Here is an 18,091-nt window from a genome sequence, read left to right as displayed (position 1 = left end):
ATAAAAGCATTACATATCCATTTGTTTAGGTAAACCACTTATTGAAAATGATGATTATGGTAAGATGGGCTCCCATAGATAGCCCTCCTGGTGAAAGATTCATCACATGCAATTTCGCCCCAAACAGTACAAATGGACCTGAATAACAAAAATGTATATTTCGTGCAGGTCATGCCATGATGATATTGCTAGAAAAGCAATTGTAACCGTGATTTTGTTTGATTTTATTCAAAATTACATAATAACACCTCACACTGTATCTGTACTGTATTTAAAGAGAAAAGGGATTTTAAATAGAAAATATCACATAAACCATAACTTATCATAAACATAAGGGCAATTTTATCATGGAAATTCCAAAAATTTAACAATTAGATAAAACAAATATACACATTCATGTTGTTCAAAATGATGGACGTCGCTACTTTTAAAGGTGCGCTCAAATTTGCAATAGTTAGTGATTTCAACAACCCGACTCCATCATTTATTTTCTTGTACAAAATGTTATTTCTGCTTAAGCACAGCTTAAATATAATCAGGATAAATTGGAATATCGCTTTATTTTGGCTGATAATAGCTCTCAATCATACAAACATGCCAACTCTGAACTTTTAATGTATGAAAGCAAAATCCCTCATTTCAGAAATTGCAAGACACATAGTATAAGATAATGCATTTATGCTTAGCTAGTATTCATAATGACATTATGTCCAGATTATAGAACAATTTGGATGTTTTTAAAGCAATATTCATGGCGCAGTATGTTTTCTATGCAATAAGTACTACTGATTTATCTATTTCATTTTGTACTGTCTTGCAATGTTATCAACACAATGTCCTGTATTATCCATGTAGATATTACGCTTCGGTAAACTATTTTTCTTGTGATTACATAATTTCCGGCCATGATGAAAAACAAAAGATAATTACGGTTGCAATTTTGTCCTGTTTTATTGACTGGACTATATATACATTCTTTGTTTTAGGTACAATCGTCCGCTGTTAAAATTTAAATGATGGAATTGACTAGTGCAGGTAAATATGTAATGCTAGTGACTTTATATGACAAGATAATTATAACCAATTTGAGTAAATGAATCACTAAAACCTCTCTTCTCTAAATGTATTTGCTTTTAAGATAATTCCAACATAAACAGTTGAACCGATATTATACGCCGGGAACGTTTGGTTATTGTTGAATAAACGTTTATTGCAATGTTACAAGCAATGAATAAAAACAAATGTTTTATTTCTCGGTAAACTCTTATGTCAGATTATGCCACTGAAGCAGCGTCTCGGGAGTGATTTGTTTACTGTTGTGGTATGTTACGTAACAGCACGACATTCAACCTGTAACAATCTTGTCACTGAGGTCATGGGCGCTCGCTGCCTTGATAGGGCAAAGTCATATACATTACAATGTCTCAGTACCTTTGATTGTGTTTTAATGGCGTGAAGACTGTTTTTCAGTTAGTTATCGTTCTGCTTCAGATAAGGTGTGCTGAAATTTATCTTTAAGTTATATAACCAGAAAAATCTAGTTATATTATCCAGATCACTGCCATCAGGTCAATGCACTGGTAATACAGGGTCAATCTAACACTCCTCAGGCGAGGAAGGCTGCCTAAATCCAGTTCCTTGGATAATAATCCAGGATTTTGGCCTTTTTCATTAACCTTTCATGAAACACTTTTATCTCAAGCTAATGATTTACCAAAGCTTTGCTTGAATTCATCACTGGCTCTCTGACACCATCATCAACACAAAATTATTCATTTTCTGCCAGTATTGGATATGAAAGGGAAAAAACAAGAACAGGGTTCTTGAAGAGCAAGTGTGTGAAAGCTTACAGACAGATTTTTCTGATTTATGTATCTGTCTACAATTAAAGTAGACCTAGTATTGTAATGTTTTGTTACAAGTATCATAAATGATCCTGTAGTATAACATGACACTTTTGTCCGCGGTAACTGTTCATATCTATAGAGATGTAATATGGTGCATTTTTTTCTGAAAAGGTCTTTTCATATACTCCCAAATCGTGCAAATCATTTACTCTCCTCCTCCCCACACACACAAGCAGATACACCTATATATATGTTTTACCAGTAGATGCGTTGTGCATCCGTTACATAATTAAAAAGATAATTAATTCTATAAATTTTAATGTAATAAGTTAATTCATAGTGGAATATGAAAATAATTAATTCTTTAATAAATCATACTGTATCGAATGCTAAATGTGTGTCTTTTGGTCAGTCTTCGAGATCGCGGGTGGAAGTCACTGCTGGGAAACATTAAGTTCCAGAGGTTCGCTGTTACGTACACCCAACGTTTGTATTCGTATATATACTTGATGTTCTTAAAAAATTATCAGATAAATGAAAATGCATTACTGAAAGGAAGAAACAGATTAAGATGAAGTTTGGTTCATTATTAAGTCCTCCTGTGTTCGCCTCGGTTTGTAGAACTAGTGTTCTTTAGTCTAGGTATTCGTACATTTCAGAGTATCAGTATGACCCTGATAAATTCGAGGTGACGGAGCAAATGCTAGCGGATTATAACAAGCATGGATATATTATGATTCGGTGAGTTTCTACGACATCAAAATCTACGTTATAAATATGTTAATCTTAGATAACTCTCAGATGGTAACTTGGGCTTCTGCCCATTACCTGGGGAATTCTTGGATTTACAAGCACATCTAACATGGTATGGATTTGACACGAACTAAATATAACTTTTATGTCGCTTTTTGTTATAAATGTGCGATCTGTCAATATTCTGTTGTTAACTTCCTCTGTCAAACAAACATGCAGCCAATGAAAACTCAAAAATACCCTATCATGACATTTTTATGAAACATGCATGTAATCTTTCTACGATAATATTATCTTGATGTATATTGTCAGCGGATTCCTTGACAGTGAAGAAATGAGCAAAGTGAAGAAAGTATTGGAAGATTCTGAAATGAGAAGCAAATATGGATACGGGGTATGTCATAAAAACACTCGTCAGCAATGCTTCACTGAGTTGTGAACTGCATTGTCAGGCAACGTAAAATATTATTTATGGTCATGTATAGACTTGGATGAGGGCTTCCCAAAACCTATATTGGCCAAAATATGCCCAAAGTACCCAAAAAAAACCTACATGTCAATAAAATGAATTATTTTAATTCAAAGTCGATAAAATGAGTGCAAGTTATAATCAAAAGAAAGATATAATGGAGGTCCCTGAAATACTGAATTGATATTCAAACGCTGATGATTTTATTCGTGCTATTAGCAGGCATTTACGACTACGAATTAATCCTTTTTACTTTTAAACCTATTGGACTAGGATCTTTATCATTGGAAATTTATCTTATATGTATAACTAGAGTACAATGTTTAGGCATCTTGTCACGAAATTACGCTTTCATTTATATAGTTACCCGACGGAACTGGAAAAGAACCCAAATTTGTAATTTGGGGGCATCCCGGAAATGACGTCACTGGAATGGTTGCTAGAAGTGAGAAAGTCGTAAATACCAGTGAAAAGGTGAGTAGTCGTGTTTTCTTAATAATGCGCTTCAGTTTCATAAAAAACAATCTTTAACACATGAACCACAAATACCGGTTTCTGGTATTTTTTTCATCACGTAATGGGCAATATCTGAGCGCTTGCTGAGAGGTAAAACGATTTAATGTTATTCATCTGAGGAGAGTTCCAACCTGTTTTGCCTTTTCTTCTCTTTTTATTTGTTTACGTATCTAAGACGTTACCAGAATATAATGACTGAAAGCAGTATACTTTTCATATTTTATTTTCCTTTTTCTCTTTTTCTGTACAATTTTTGACAATAAAAGATAATGATATCTTCAAAATGTGGAAAGATTTATTCGGTTTCTGCAGACATAAAAAAGCGTTATTGAATTCTAGAAAATCTGCCCCTTTTTCAGTTATTAGGAGGAGGAGAGATTTACCACTATCATGCCAAGTTTGTACAAAAGGACGCACGTACTGGGGGAGGTTTATTATGGCATCAGGACTACGGGTAAATCACACTTCTGTAATATCTATTTGAAATTAAGACAAATTTTGTCTGAGGACTATATGATAAAAACGAATAAGTTTCTCGACACAATACTAGTATAGGTTATTATTTCACATATGTAGGTATTGGTACCAGAACAGCATTTTATTTCCTGACCTGTTGACGGCCTTTATTGCTGTGGACAAGTGTGACAAGGCTAATGGTTGCCTACAGGTATTGTTTCGCGTCCAGTCAATTCATTACATATAGCTGTCTTTAAGTGCATCACCATGACATATTTTCCCATTATGATTTTAATTTGTATACTTAAAGTGTACCCTGAGAGGTCAGCTATGTTGACCTTGAAAAATAGTTCTGCACATAAAATACACTATGCCGAAACGCGAATGCCGTGGAATGTTCCGTTACTGAGAAATTGCGACTTTTCTGAAAAACACACCTTTGGCTGAGAGGCGTTGACCTCGTTTTCGGGCACCCAAACCTGTGACGTCCTAAGTTCAACGCTTTTGTTGATGCAGCCATATTGTCTTTACTGTGCTACATATGATTGTGATCTATTTTGGAATTTTCCGTGGTAATTTCTTTGTTTATTTACGTGAAAGTACTTCACATCTTCGCAATATCTAAGGTAGTGAACGAGGGGTCGGTGAATTAGCGCTTAAATCCGCTAAAATGGCTTCCTATCGAGGAGGGAAGCGGTGTGTATGGTTGTCCTAACACTAACACGGATGGGGTGTCGATGCATGACGTCGATAAATAAAACTGATTTTTGTTTAATTAAAAGTATATTTGTTAGGTTGATATTTTGTTATTAATTCTACAACTAAACATTTTAAATTGATAGGCTAGCCTATGACTTGGGCGGTCATAGGAATATTATTCCTTCGTAATCGTGAACGCCTAATATTCGGAGAAGGCCTAGTCGTGAATGGGTCACGGGAATTTTCACCCCGAGAATTTTCATACTACTATTATATAGTATAGAATAGAATTATTAGAATTTATAGAATAGGTTATGTGTGTATGTTGTTTGTATAAGGTGTATTTGGTTTTTAGATCTTCCAGCAGACGATGTTGTTTAGTTATTAATTTTGCGATCGTAAAAATAACAATAAGATCACCAATCTTGATTTGAAAACACAGTTCACAGTGTAGAGATGTCATCTAAACTCATAATCACACCTGTGCCAGGTTAGGTAATTAGCACCTCCGTGGCTGGAAAAAACAATTGTGACACCTGTGAGGCGACACGCCTATCGGCTAACAACAGACGCGTACCAGTGCCAGGGTGAAAACCAGTCAAATAATTGTTTAAACTTCTAAAACATCAAATTTTTATTATTAACACAGCGGAGGGTGTTATAATTGGTTGTTGACACCCTATCTATATATATCCATAGTGCTACGAAAATTCCCTGGAAAGAAAAATTCCCCTCGGACGAAACTTCTTCGGTAAGAAAATTCCCGACACCTCGTGAATGTATGCATAGTCTTGCACAAACGCGATTTCCCGACGTCAGAAATTGTGAATCGAGACTTGAAGATAGTAAAATTAGTCCAAAATCACACCCAATTTTATTTTGTTTCTTTGAAACGACGATTCACTGTTCGACTACTTTCACGACTACTGGTGAGACCCAGTGAAGTACGTACCAATCAATTCAGACATATCATTCACACCATAATCAGATTCCTCAAAACTCATGCTCAAATCGCTCTCAGTTGCGGTGTCGTTGCCACTGTCAGTCATGTTGACTGCCATTTCTGTTGAACTTATGACGTCACGAGTAGAAGAGCCTCGATTCCGCGGAAATGACGATTCGGCTGATTAGGTCTGGGCGGACAGGTGAAAATCGACAACTTTGAGCTTTAATAACTCGACACTGGGGCAACGGATTTTGACGGGGTTTTCATTATTATTATTTTTACGGCATTCTTAACATTATATCTAAATATAAAATTACTCTCAGGGTACACTTTAAGTAAACCACTGACCACGTGATGCATAACAGCACACATACTTTCTATGAATGACAAATAAAACCATATGTAAGCATAAAGGACTTGTAAGAGGTTTAATTATTTAACGGGGAAAAAAGTAAAGCCAACAAATTCCAATACGGTTATTTATCATTTCCAATTGAAAGGGCAAATCCGAAATTGTTTCTTTTAACTACCAGCGATTTTTTTCTGCTTGGCAACATACCTACCAGTTTAATATTTCGGGCTGAACACTGTTGGTCGGTGAACACATACCAAGTATATTTACAGTATACCTAACTGTAACAAACATTAGTTGATTAGTGCGTTAACCTAGTATGTAAATTTGTCACATAATTTTGATATATTTGCAGATCCTGCGAGGTTCCCACAAATGTGGTCGTATCGATCACTTACCTCAGGGAGGACAACACCAAGCCGACCTAGACAGAGTTAAAGACATCAAGCGAATCTGTCCCTTGGAATATGTAGAAATGAACCCGGGTACAACACATTTTGGTCAATGGTTCACATTTTGTGTTATATAAAATTTTCTGGTATCTTCCGTGTAGTTCGATTCGCATCTGGCTTATTTCTTTGTTTCTACGATATCATTTCAAAACCGTTTCCATTTTACAAAGCACATATTTGACGATACATCATAAAATAAATGTATCGGCTTCTGTATAGTAACTGCCATACAATAAACAATTTAAGCTTAATTTGGTAAACACATATACTAAAACGCAGCCCATGCCTCATCTTCCATCTTAAGTGGGCAAATCGCGCAGCATTTTATTTTCGTTCTTCTGAATATATAAACGGTTGTAATATATAAACGATTGTTATATATAAACAGCTGTAATATATAAACGGTTGTAATATATAAATATGTATATAAATGAAAACAATAACATACAATTAGAGATTTTCCAAACATTAAGATTCATTTTCTAATGACATCTTTCCATCATAAATAAACATAAACGACTTTTCGTCATATCAAGTAGACTCCATGATATGTGTCGTTTTTTGTTTTATATGACATTGTTTTGTTACAGGTGACGCAATATTCTTCAGCTGTAATTTGCTCCACACCAGCGACGTTAACAATAGTGATACCCGCCGTTGGGTACTCTTGTTTTCGTACAACCTCAAGTCCAACGACGCATTGTACCCTCATCATCATCCACAGTACACGCCGCTGGAAAAGGTATGTATACTCGGCCATTTCATCTCGGTGTGCTCAATAGAAGTAGAAAGAATATACCGTTTCTCACCAAAGTCGTTGCTTTGATTTTTGCATAATTACAAATGAAATTGAGTAAAGGGCGATAACTCTGGTGATATCTTAACTTTACAAGGCAATGATAAAATAGTACACATATCATTACATGAATAATATGTACTTAGAAACAGGTTCAAATTAATGTTATTTTTAAAAATCTGTCATTTTCATTGTTTTCAAAGTTACGAGCCCAAGCTGTCGATTTTGAAATGTCTTTTTTCAACGTGAAATATGTATATATATCCATGACAATATATTTCTAATTGCTTCATATCAAAGGTACCAAACTCGGCAATTAAAGAGTGCACCAACTACTTCGACTTGTCTGGTAAAGAATTTCTGGATCCCGATATCGATAAAACCGTCAAGGCTCACAAACCAGAATATTAACAGGAATTTAATGGAACACCAGTTGGACTATATAAATGTGCAAACGACTGTGCAACAGCTATCTGAATCGTCTATAATAAATTATTATAATATAAACAACTGTACACAATGGATACATGTGATTATGTCATTTGTCTTCCCCGAAATCTTGATATTTGTTGTATGTATGGAAACACATTAAAAACGCAATCTATAATTTTGTTCAGATAGTTTCGATCCAAAAATAAATGTAAATTATACTAAAAAAAGTTATATGAACAAAGTGATTTTTTATGAATTTTTCCTTTAATCAATAGCGAAACACGTGAAATTTTGTAAACTACAGTAGCCTTTTTTATCATGATAAGTATAAATTTAAACACTCATTCAGAACCGACATGAAATTCAAACCTTAATAGTTTAATAAAGACAAGAACAGGTTGCGTAATTGTTTTTCTTTAATATTCGGTATTTACATTAATGTAAAAGCGTTTCAATTTAACGAGTTGACAAAATGGCACTTCTGATAAAAACAAATTAAAAGATGAATAATTATATCAAATTTGCTTAAAATAATATCAAGAAATCAGATTAATATATTATCTTACTAAAAGTATACGGACATATAGGTTACTAGATAATGCAGTATGAAGGTAAACTCATCAATAAAATATATTGAAGTGCACTCATATCATACTATCCTAATAGATCGTAGCCATTCATTAGTTTTATGCTGTAACCAATCCAGATAAGACCGTGTATCGACCTCCGCTCATGGATTTAATTGATGGTAGTATGAATGGAACCTTAAATCGGCCGAACGCATTTAGTTTTATCATTATGTAATATTAATCTTTTGGAAAAGTAACAGCAGAAAAATGTCTTGATGGACTGACTAAATAATTTGTATGTAACTTACGTGATTCTTTAGAATTTAACCAACTAATTTAATCAACTAGACAGAAATCATCAAAAATTCAAAATGTTCAGAGACAAAGCCTAATCTATTTCGACAAGGAAAACCTTGATATGTCAAACTTCCTCATCAGGACATTCTTCAACAATATATCAAATTAGAATTACGCCATGCGGTAGTATTAACAACACTTGTGTCAACCACGTCAAGAAAGCAGGCATTTAATTCGTCCGATCACAAAAAGAAAGGGATTAGTCAAGCCTTCCTTACAAAGAATATTAGGGTGATTGAAACAATATCATAAAATTATCACAGACAGCTTATCACTATATACCCAATCATGCTTGGGTTATCATAACTTTTACTCCAATACAATTCTGACCGACATTCTCATAGGCCCCTGTTAAAATCGCGCACGACATTTTAAAGAGGTAGAAAAGAATAAGTATTCAACGAAATCTCCATACCACACAATATTAATTTATTCTTTTTATCCGACGCATATTTCCAGTCCATACCACACAGGAATAATTTACTTTCTTATCTGACGCGGCATTTTCAGTCCATACCACACAGGAATAATTTACATTCTTATCTGACGCGGCATTTTCAGTCCATACCACACAGGAATAATTTACTTTCTTATCTGACGCGGCATTTTCAGTCCATACCACACAGGAATAATTTACTTTCTTATCTGACGCGGCATTTTCAGTCCATACCACACAGGAATAATTTACTTTCTTATCTGACGCGGCATTTTCAGTCCATACCACACAGGAATAATTTACTGTTTTTATAGGACGCTTGCAAATGATCAGATAACATGAAGTAATGTTTTCAGAATAAATGCCTATGGACGTTGATGCAGGTAGGTAAAGACAAATGTAATTGTTTCTATAAAAATTTCAACGGCACGAAAAATGTTAATAATTATTCACAATAATATTCATGCAGTCAAGTGTTAAGATACTAATTAAAATGTACTGGCTTATATAATATATATTATAATTACTTTACATGTACATCTATGAAAACGTATTGCCGACGTTAATGAAATAATGAAATTAATGGAATACCGGAGATATTGCATAGGATACATTGTACAGATGAATCCGAAGAACGCATCTAGAAATCGAAACTGTTGCAAAAGTGGTCAAACCGGCTGTAAGGCTGACGTCTTACTAGTTACCAATCACTGGCATATCTATAGGTATGTGAAAATATTATCTTTTCTTACGTTTTACAAAACTAACCGACACTAGTTATGAGGAATTTCTTGCGAAAGTATGCGAAAATACAACTATGTCGAAATTCATGTAATTTAGATTAAATAAATAAACAATGTAAATGGATTTGTAAAATGAAGAGGGACTTAAGACAACACGTGTATGAAATAAGCTTTCATATATCTTTCGGTAATTTGGTTCATCTTAGGACATGGAAGATTTCTGCCAAATTTCATCCAAATCGGTTCAGGCGATTTTGAGAAGTCGAAAGCGTTTTTAAAATTACGGACGCAAGACGGACGTCGCCGAACAAAGGTGATTGCAATATAAAGATATGTTACCATATGCTTAACGAGATGTGTAGTCTGGAGATCTATAGAATACATAGTAAGTTATACTAAGAAATGAGTCTGAGAGTGTTTCGAATACGTGATCAAGGTAATGTATGTTGTAGGTGAGATATACTAGGGAAAAAGTGTCTCCGGACTTTTTTTTATCGACATGTCCGGTAGCCGTCGTAAAGAAGGCCTTAGTTATAATGACGATTTATTTGGTGGCCTTCCTGGTTCCACCACCTGTCGTACATTCGTCCCAATCTGACCAGTATTCTACCTTTATGCGGTCAAGGTAAGCACACACAGCAGGGAACTCTAAAATTAAAAAATGAAACAACGAATGTGAATATCGATACATGAGTATCGTCAAAATATTTTTGAATGTTAATGATATGAACAGATTTTACACCCCGCAAAGCGTCGATAAATATAGCAAAATCAAAGAACAATATTTGTCTTAAAACATAAATCCCTTTAACCACCCCCACTCCCCCCCAAAAAAAATAAATAAATAAATAGATAAATAAACACCACTACCAAAAATTGCAGTTGTTAATTTCATATGCACATTATTTCCCTTTCAAGTTACCTTCTCCATCTAAAACTGTAATTTCATCGTGCTTTTTTCTCAAAAGACAACATTTACCTTCAACGATGGGTCCAGCTATTCCACCAAATGGTTCATATCTCATCGCGGCTAGCTGACCAAAGATAGCACAATCAAACTGGGACATCTGATCTCCAAACAGGAACTTTTTTGAGCCTGACTTAAAAAAAACAAAGCAATGCAAACATCGTTTCTATAACTGTAATGCATATATCAAACCGATGCCTATTTTCGTTGCTTTAACTTGAAACACGTTAAGAGTCATTATGGTATAAAACAAACAGGACTTACACATAAGTTAGTAAAACGAAGTCACAATAGAGGTTGCTGGACAACAGGTTATTATTTGGTATTCTAATATAAAATCTATAACAGGATTGTGAATATATTATACATTTCTACTGGGGTTACCTTCTGCTTCAATCACATGTGCTGCATATCTCTTTGTGTAATATAAGATATATTTATGCTAACAACAACTACGTAATCAGGTGAGTTGTAGCCATGCAGTATTTTTTAAGTATTTCTGTACCTAGATAACCGGATATGGCGTTGACATCATGTCGCAGAATTTGTTCGACTTCCACTTGGCTATGTCGTCCAATTCCATGATTCTTGGCCATACGCGTGAACCTTCTTCTCGGAAGCCACCTCATAAACCTAGGAACTCCGAAGGTAATGGCGGCAACGTTTATTTTGTCATACAACCAGCGATCAAGAACTAAAACCTTAAGTCAGAAGAAATATTCATATCAAGTTGATCTCACTGATAAGTTGTTTCATATTTATAAAATTAATATGATATGAATTTTAACTGTTCTTAGGTATATCTGATGTGTTTTATGTTAAAAACAAAAAAGGGGTATGACACCGTTAATCCAAAACCTAATGTGTTAAACCAGCCGCTGTATACTAGCTGCTAATGACCACAAAACAGATAATTTTATAGAAATTCGTTTCTTCTTTTTACTAAAATAAAGCATTTGTGCGGAAGGATGAGTGAAATACGTGTCTATATTACATAAGAAAGAACTAATTTGACATATACAGCTACTTAATGACACTTCGTCAAAGATTTAATAAAAGCATAAAGTAACACATAACTGACATATTTAAGATAACAATATAATGTTAATTATGTTGACCAGGTGTTTGGTATATAACACTTTCTTCTTAAAAAAGGAAAGCAGTACCTATATTATGCACACGGTACGTTTATAGTAAAATACGCTGGAGAAACACTAAAATACTAAAGAATTAAAGAAAAGCATCTCATGTACGGACACACAACAAGACTGTCAAAAAAACAGAACTTAACTAAAACGACCTATTGAGGAAAGAGTTATTTTCTTATGTCTTCGACGCTCAAATATACCAAATTATCAGGGTCAGCATCAAAACACAAAGTTAACGATACACACACACACAAACAAACACACCCTCTCTCTCTCTCTCTCTCTCTCTCTCTCTCTCTCTCTCACACACACACACACACACACACACACACACACACACACACTCATATATAGAATTAGCAGCGTCAACAATTAAATATGTGATGTTATCTGAGTCAACACCAAAACAGTTAATTACCGGTGTCAACACCTAAACAAAAAAGATATCAAGGTCATCATCAATATAAGCAAAATTGCCTGGGTCAAAACACAAACATACAAAGCTATCGGGTCAACATCGAGACATGCAAGTTACAAACATTAAACGAAAATTTTAAAATTACAGCTGACTACCAAATTTTATACAAATTTATTACAAATCAGGAATTTCACGTGAATTGAACATGAATTTAAGATGCCTCTATCACACGAACGAAAACGTTTGTATTGTTTTGGCGTCATCTCGGTTCTTTGATTTCGATGTTGATTTCAGGCATTTGACGAGTTAGTGACTTAATATCATCCTATTTCGTAACAATAGATCATATTACATGGTGGTGTTAGTGCTCTCTAACAAGACAAGCATATGATAAAAGTGTAAATTTGTCATCGAATCAAGAAAATTAATCTAAAGCTTTAAGACAGCATGTTACAAAAACAACCATGAAATTCAAATTCAAATGCGATAAAACTATGGTCAAATATGAACTAAATATTTACGTATAGACTCTGGAAAAAGTACAAGGAGAATGAAAAGAATACGACCAGATGTCCCAGAAGAGTAAGCGTCTTCATGGGACTCTTGGTCAATCCAAGTAAGTGATACCACATTCCATAATGAGAACTAACCATGTACCCATAAGGAACACAACCGTAAAACTTTAAAATAATCTTATGAAGAAATCATTAAATTTTACTAAATCATCGCCATGCAAAATAAGTCAAAGACAACCACATCCTTAATAATTCTACAATTAGTAACACAATGTCTGTATTCTAAGACGTATCAGATACCTAAAGATGCTGTGTAGAGACCAGTTTTATAGACATTGCATCATTTACCTATTATGTATACTTGAGATCTATCATATACTGATAATACTTACCAGTATGTGTTTTCTTCAACCATCTTCTGAAAAGCGCGGACGCTCCTTTCTGTTCATCGTTAAGGTGACTGTTTAGATTTATGTTGCGTTCCTTGTTCAGGAACTCTATAGAGAACTCCGAGTCGGCAATGCCTTTCCCGTTATATGAAATCCACGGGACTTTACCCTTGGAACTGGCCTTCCCTCTGTGGTCATTCTGAAACGGACGACAGAGACAGAAGTATTTACAGATAATCCTTAACAACATTGCCAAAAACTGTTTTTAACATGGAAGACTACGAGATAACATTTTATGGTAATTCCTCGTAATATTACTGTCTTGAAAATAATTTCACTATTCATGTTTTTATCATATCTACAACGACATTAGACTTATGTTTTGATTGGTGTTATACGGTCCATCAAATGTCATGGTCACTTTGGGCCAAACTACATTAGAACCAACTTTATATGGAATTTTAGCTATCCTACGATAGGTCTCCAATTTGATTGCAAACGGCGTTAAACTTGGCGAATGTGGAGCGCGTCCTATCTGGTAGAGTGTGACCATGGGTTCATCGCCTCCTTCCCTGTGTACAAGACAATATCATACATATCAGACATGTATGCACACATTCCTATACACATCCAATTTGTGTCAAAATCAAATATATTCCCTGATAGACTGTAGTGGAGGTGCGTTAATGGGAGATAAATTTGTTTTGATCTGAGATTTTAACTATGTGCCATATTTTGTTTTCATAGTAGTAGCATTTCATACACTATATAAACTTAAAGGTAAAGATGAACAATACACTTTTTGTACATACTCTTATCAAACTTAATGGCCTGTTGCGTATCATTGGTTATCCTTGGTGATGAACACCTTTGGAATGCGTCCACAAATGTTATGACACCATCGTGTGATAAAGTTATACCATGTGCCTACAATTTACCGAGAGAAATTTCCTTAATTTATTGTAATGAATCATCCGGCTGCATTCCTCTTGACGTTTTCATCACATAACCCGCCTGTAATCCAGTGCATTCGCTAATGTAATATATGTCACTCGTGTGATATACCCTGAATCATTTTTTTTATATTACACTGTCCTCAATATCTTTACCTTAAAACCTGTCAGATTTTAATTTTCTGAGCTCCGTGTTAAAACCTGTCTGAAATTTATTTTTCATTTCATACGAAATTTTATAAAACTCGTTTCAAATTTTTAATTGTGTCCCGTTTCATAAAATTTGAATGAAAACTCATCTAAGAGCATGTATATTTTAACAATGAGAACCAAAACTGAATAATTGACACTTTACAACAATCTAAAAATAAAATTTTCTGATGGTGTTTGTTATCATTACTGCAATGAATATATTGAAATTTTAAATTTGCCGTTTTATTATTACTAATAAATTATCTTCAACAGATATTGCCATGATGGAAACAGTCACAAATTGGCAACCTTAAATATGTAATGTTAAGTCAAAGGTGTGAAATGCCATTAAAAGTACTTACGGTACATAACTATAACCCAAACTAAAATTCGATGAAACCAGATCAAAATATGAAGAAAGGAAACGTTTACATGGAGATTTCTGAACAAGGAGAATAAAACCAGGTGTAAAATGAAAAACTTACTCGACTTGAGACCTTCGCACCATCCTGAATATGATTATTTGTTCCACTTGGTGGGAATATATAGCACCATGTAGCCCAAATCTTTGTTTACCTTGGCTGCTTGGCAATACTTGTCTCCACCAAAATCGTCCTACTTTTGTGGGTGATAAGGCGTGTTGCGTTCTACATACCCACCTTTTTACGCGGTCTTCACACTCAGTCGGGTATTTCTGCTGACTCTAATGGTGTTTGTTCCCTAATTCAGTATTGTGTAACAATGCACTTGAAATCATATCATAGAGTAAGATCTCCTTAGTGATTGCGGGATATATCGATGGACTTCATTTTTGGATAGAATACTTACAAGTCCTAGATCTCTTTCTGTCTAATTGATATTTGCATTCTTATTGTTTTTGATAAAATTATTGGTGGTGAATTTTTACCTTATGTAATCAATAATTACTTTAACTTTATCGATTAGTGGTGAACGTGTCTAAGCTGCAGATTTGTCACTAGTAAATCACGTAACAAATTTAAATGTAGGTTCATTATACATTCACATTATACCCGGTACCTATTTAAAGAGCGGTACAGAATTTCAACTGCCCGAATGTTGTAGTAACAAAGAGATCGTGATTTTCATGGTCATACATTGTGTGCGATTCCCCATATCAGCCTTCCTTACGCAAGATATGTGAAGGAAGCTAATGTTCCACTCAATTGCCAAACAGATTTGACAACATCTAGTATTTTTAAAGGAGAATTGCGACACAAAAATCCTTAGAAGAGTTGTGATAAGCGTCAGACCCGACAAACCTTGATGTAGGTTCATTATACATTCACAATATGCCCTGTTACTATCTAAAGAGCGGTACAGAATTTCAACTGCCCGAATGTTGTAGTAACAAAGAGATCGTGATTTTCATGGTTATACAATGTGTGCGATTCCCCACATCAGCCTTCCTTACGCAAGATATGTGAAGGACGCTAATGTTCCACTCAATTGCCAAACATAATTGACAACATCTAATATTTTTAAAGGAGAATTGCGATACAAAAATCCTTAGAAGAGTTGTAATAAGCGCCGGACCCATATGTAACGATAATAATGATAATCTTATCCTACAAAGGGATTATTTGAACATTAACAAGGGTTTTTAACTGTCATTTTAAAATAAGAAAATAATAACCTGTCAACATAATCCAAACTCACAATCAATAAAACCAGGACAAAATGAAAAATATAAAGACTTCTAAAAAAATAACTAGGATAATAAAACCAAGTGTTCCGGAAGAGTAGGCGTCTTATGCTTCATCGACGACATCCACCCTATAAACCTTGGTCAATCAAATGCAAGTAATGTCAAATTCTCAAATGAGAACAATGTATACAACAAAGTAACCAGCAAGCAAACTAACGAGCATCGAACGCGTCCAGCCTCATATCACATAAAAAAGAAATAAAATATTTCTTAATGAGATCACTAACGACAATGATTTTCAGCAACATGTATCTTTTGAAACCCTGTATTACTAGTTTGTCCGTCAGTCTTCTTGCATGAAAATCGTGATAATGGAAATAGGCCCTTGAATATCGAATCAACTGCGACATGTTAAAGCCACAGGTTATGGATGCTGGGATATTGTTAAGCAGAGACGGAAAGTTCACAAATCGGAAATTGCATTCATCGTGCTTATCATACAGCTGTATGCTGTAGAAAGCTGTCCATTTTGGTTTCGTTGTGGAGAAAAGCGGCAGATGTAGAAGAGCATGTCGTGTTATTTCAATTCTGATGGGTATATACAATGGACGTGGTCAATAATTCTTTAAAGATGTTATTAGAGTATCTCAGAGTAAAAACGAGTTTGCGAGGTTTTGTGATCTGTTTTATAAGTTCTTCAATAAGTTCAGCCTTGTATGAAAACAAAAGCAATCAACCAACACATGATGTGTATAGTGGTACAAAGGAGGGGGAAATCAAATGTTCTTGTAGCAAAAACGTGTTTGAGTTTTGAAGATTTGACAAAAGTTCTTAGAGTTCTTTAAAATCTGCATGGTATTTATTCCACTTCTTGAGTAAACGTTATCACAATAAGACTGTAACCAAGATTCGATAGTTCTAAGAATGGTGGTCAGCAGTTTTCACAAAGGCTTGGTTAAAGAGCTATACGAGTCGGGTGTCGTCGATGAAGAAGAAGATGATTACTCTTCCGAAACACTGATCTTGTTCTCCTTGTACTTTTTCAGAAATCTCCGTGTCTTTCTTTTTTTTCCGTTCATATTTTGCCCTAGTTATAATGACTCTGAGTTTGGATTATGACTATGTCGATATGTAGTTCGAATTATTCTGACGTTTTATCGACATTTTTATATCGGTCTGGAGTCGATGACTGTCAGAATTCCGGTCCCACATAAAGTGACTGAAATAAACGACCTGTGCCTGGGTCGGTAATCAAATGATAATTGTGGAAATTAATTGTTTTTCATATGCACATCGAACATAGATCGAAAGGTCTGTTCTGTATTTACAATATTTTCAAACAGGACATATGTCTCATAATACCAACATACTAACTAAACGTACAATTTCCCCACATTTGTGTTAGCCACGCGCACACTCCTCTAGTTACATGTCTATAGTCTCGCTACTTCTTGCTCATGCTTAAACGCTCAGACTATGATAATTCCACTTCACGTCTGTATCATTTGTACAAAGGATGGAGCCAATGTCAACATTATGACTATGAAATAAATTATTTAAAATTCGTTTTCGTAGATGAAATGAAGCTGGGAGTATATGTTTATATTCGACTAAACTAATTGTTTTTAATAATACTGGTAATAACTTTTTTAGGAAATACCTTGGGTATCGCTGGATCTCATGAGTCACGTGGTTTCATCACATAGGGCCGGAGTTCTGACGTTTATCCACTCAAGACCAATATAAAAAAATGTCTGTCACATAAATTCGGACCAGCTGACATGTTGGTATTTCATTGTTGTGTTTGAACAAAACTTTAATTATAAATTATTATATAAAAAGGAGGGAATCATTATATAGAGACGGATAATTTCGTATATAATCGTTACTTTTGGAGATGAAAATGTTTTTTAAAAAAAAACACACACAAAAAAGAAAAAAAAAGCAATATACACTGATAGCCGAATATAACGTGCACCCTGATACGCCGGGCTCTCAATTTATCACCTGCTCCACAGGC

At 34.6% G+C, this 18,091-nt stretch overlaps 2 protein-coding genes across 2 annotated transcripts; one reads left to right on the top strand and one right to left on the bottom strand.

Moving 5' to 3' along the window:
• The first annotated feature begins 1,016 nt into the window (after positions 1 to 1,016).
• Positions 1,017 to 7,697, top strand: LOC132548253 (ectoine dioxygenase-like). The gene is made up of 9 exons (XM_060212099.1): positions 1,017 to 1,035; positions 2,507 to 2,588; positions 2,913 to 2,994; positions 3,433 to 3,547; positions 3,952 to 4,039; positions 4,162 to 4,252; positions 6,394 to 6,523; positions 7,081 to 7,232; positions 7,587 to 7,697. Exons 1-9 carry the CDS (start codon positions 1,017 to 1,019, stop codon positions 7,695 to 7,697), a joined length of 870 nt encoding a protein of 289 aa, XP_060068082.1.
• A 2,670-nt stretch (positions 7,698 to 10,367) lies between these two features.
• On the bottom strand, positions 10,368 to 13,813 carry LOC132548276 (failed axon connections homolog). The gene is given in 6 exon segments (XM_060212128.1): positions 10,368 to 10,471; positions 10,803 to 10,919; positions 11,296 to 11,491; positions 13,260 to 13,303; positions 13,306 to 13,459; positions 13,709 to 13,813. Coding segments are annotated over 6 exon segments (720 nt in total).
• Positions 13,814 to 18,091: the final 4,278 nt, after the last annotated feature.

The sequence above is a fragment of the Ylistrum balloti genome, unplaced genomic scaffold (genome assembly GCF_031769215.1).
Source record: "Ylistrum balloti isolate Yb309-2 unplaced genomic scaffold, AGI_CSIRO_Ybal_v1 Utg370006, whole genome shotgun sequence".
Taxonomy (NCBI): Eukaryota; Metazoa; Mollusca; class Bivalvia; order Pectinida; family Pectinidae; genus Ylistrum; species Ylistrum balloti.
The sequence above is the reverse complement of the archived record's forward strand: the minus strand, read 5'-3'. Positions and strand labels throughout refer to the sequence as shown.

Bases quoted from the DNA above. Each gene is read 5' to 3' on its own strand.
- LOC132548253 (XM_060212099.1), top strand. The intron at 2,995-3,432 runs GTATGTCATAAA...TCATTTATATAG, and splicing joins GAAGCAAATATGGATACGGG to TTACCCGACGGAACTGGAAA. The intron at 4,040-4,161 runs GTAAATCACACT...TCACATATGTAG, and splicing joins TTATGGCATCAGGACTACGG to GTATTGGTACCAGAACAGCA.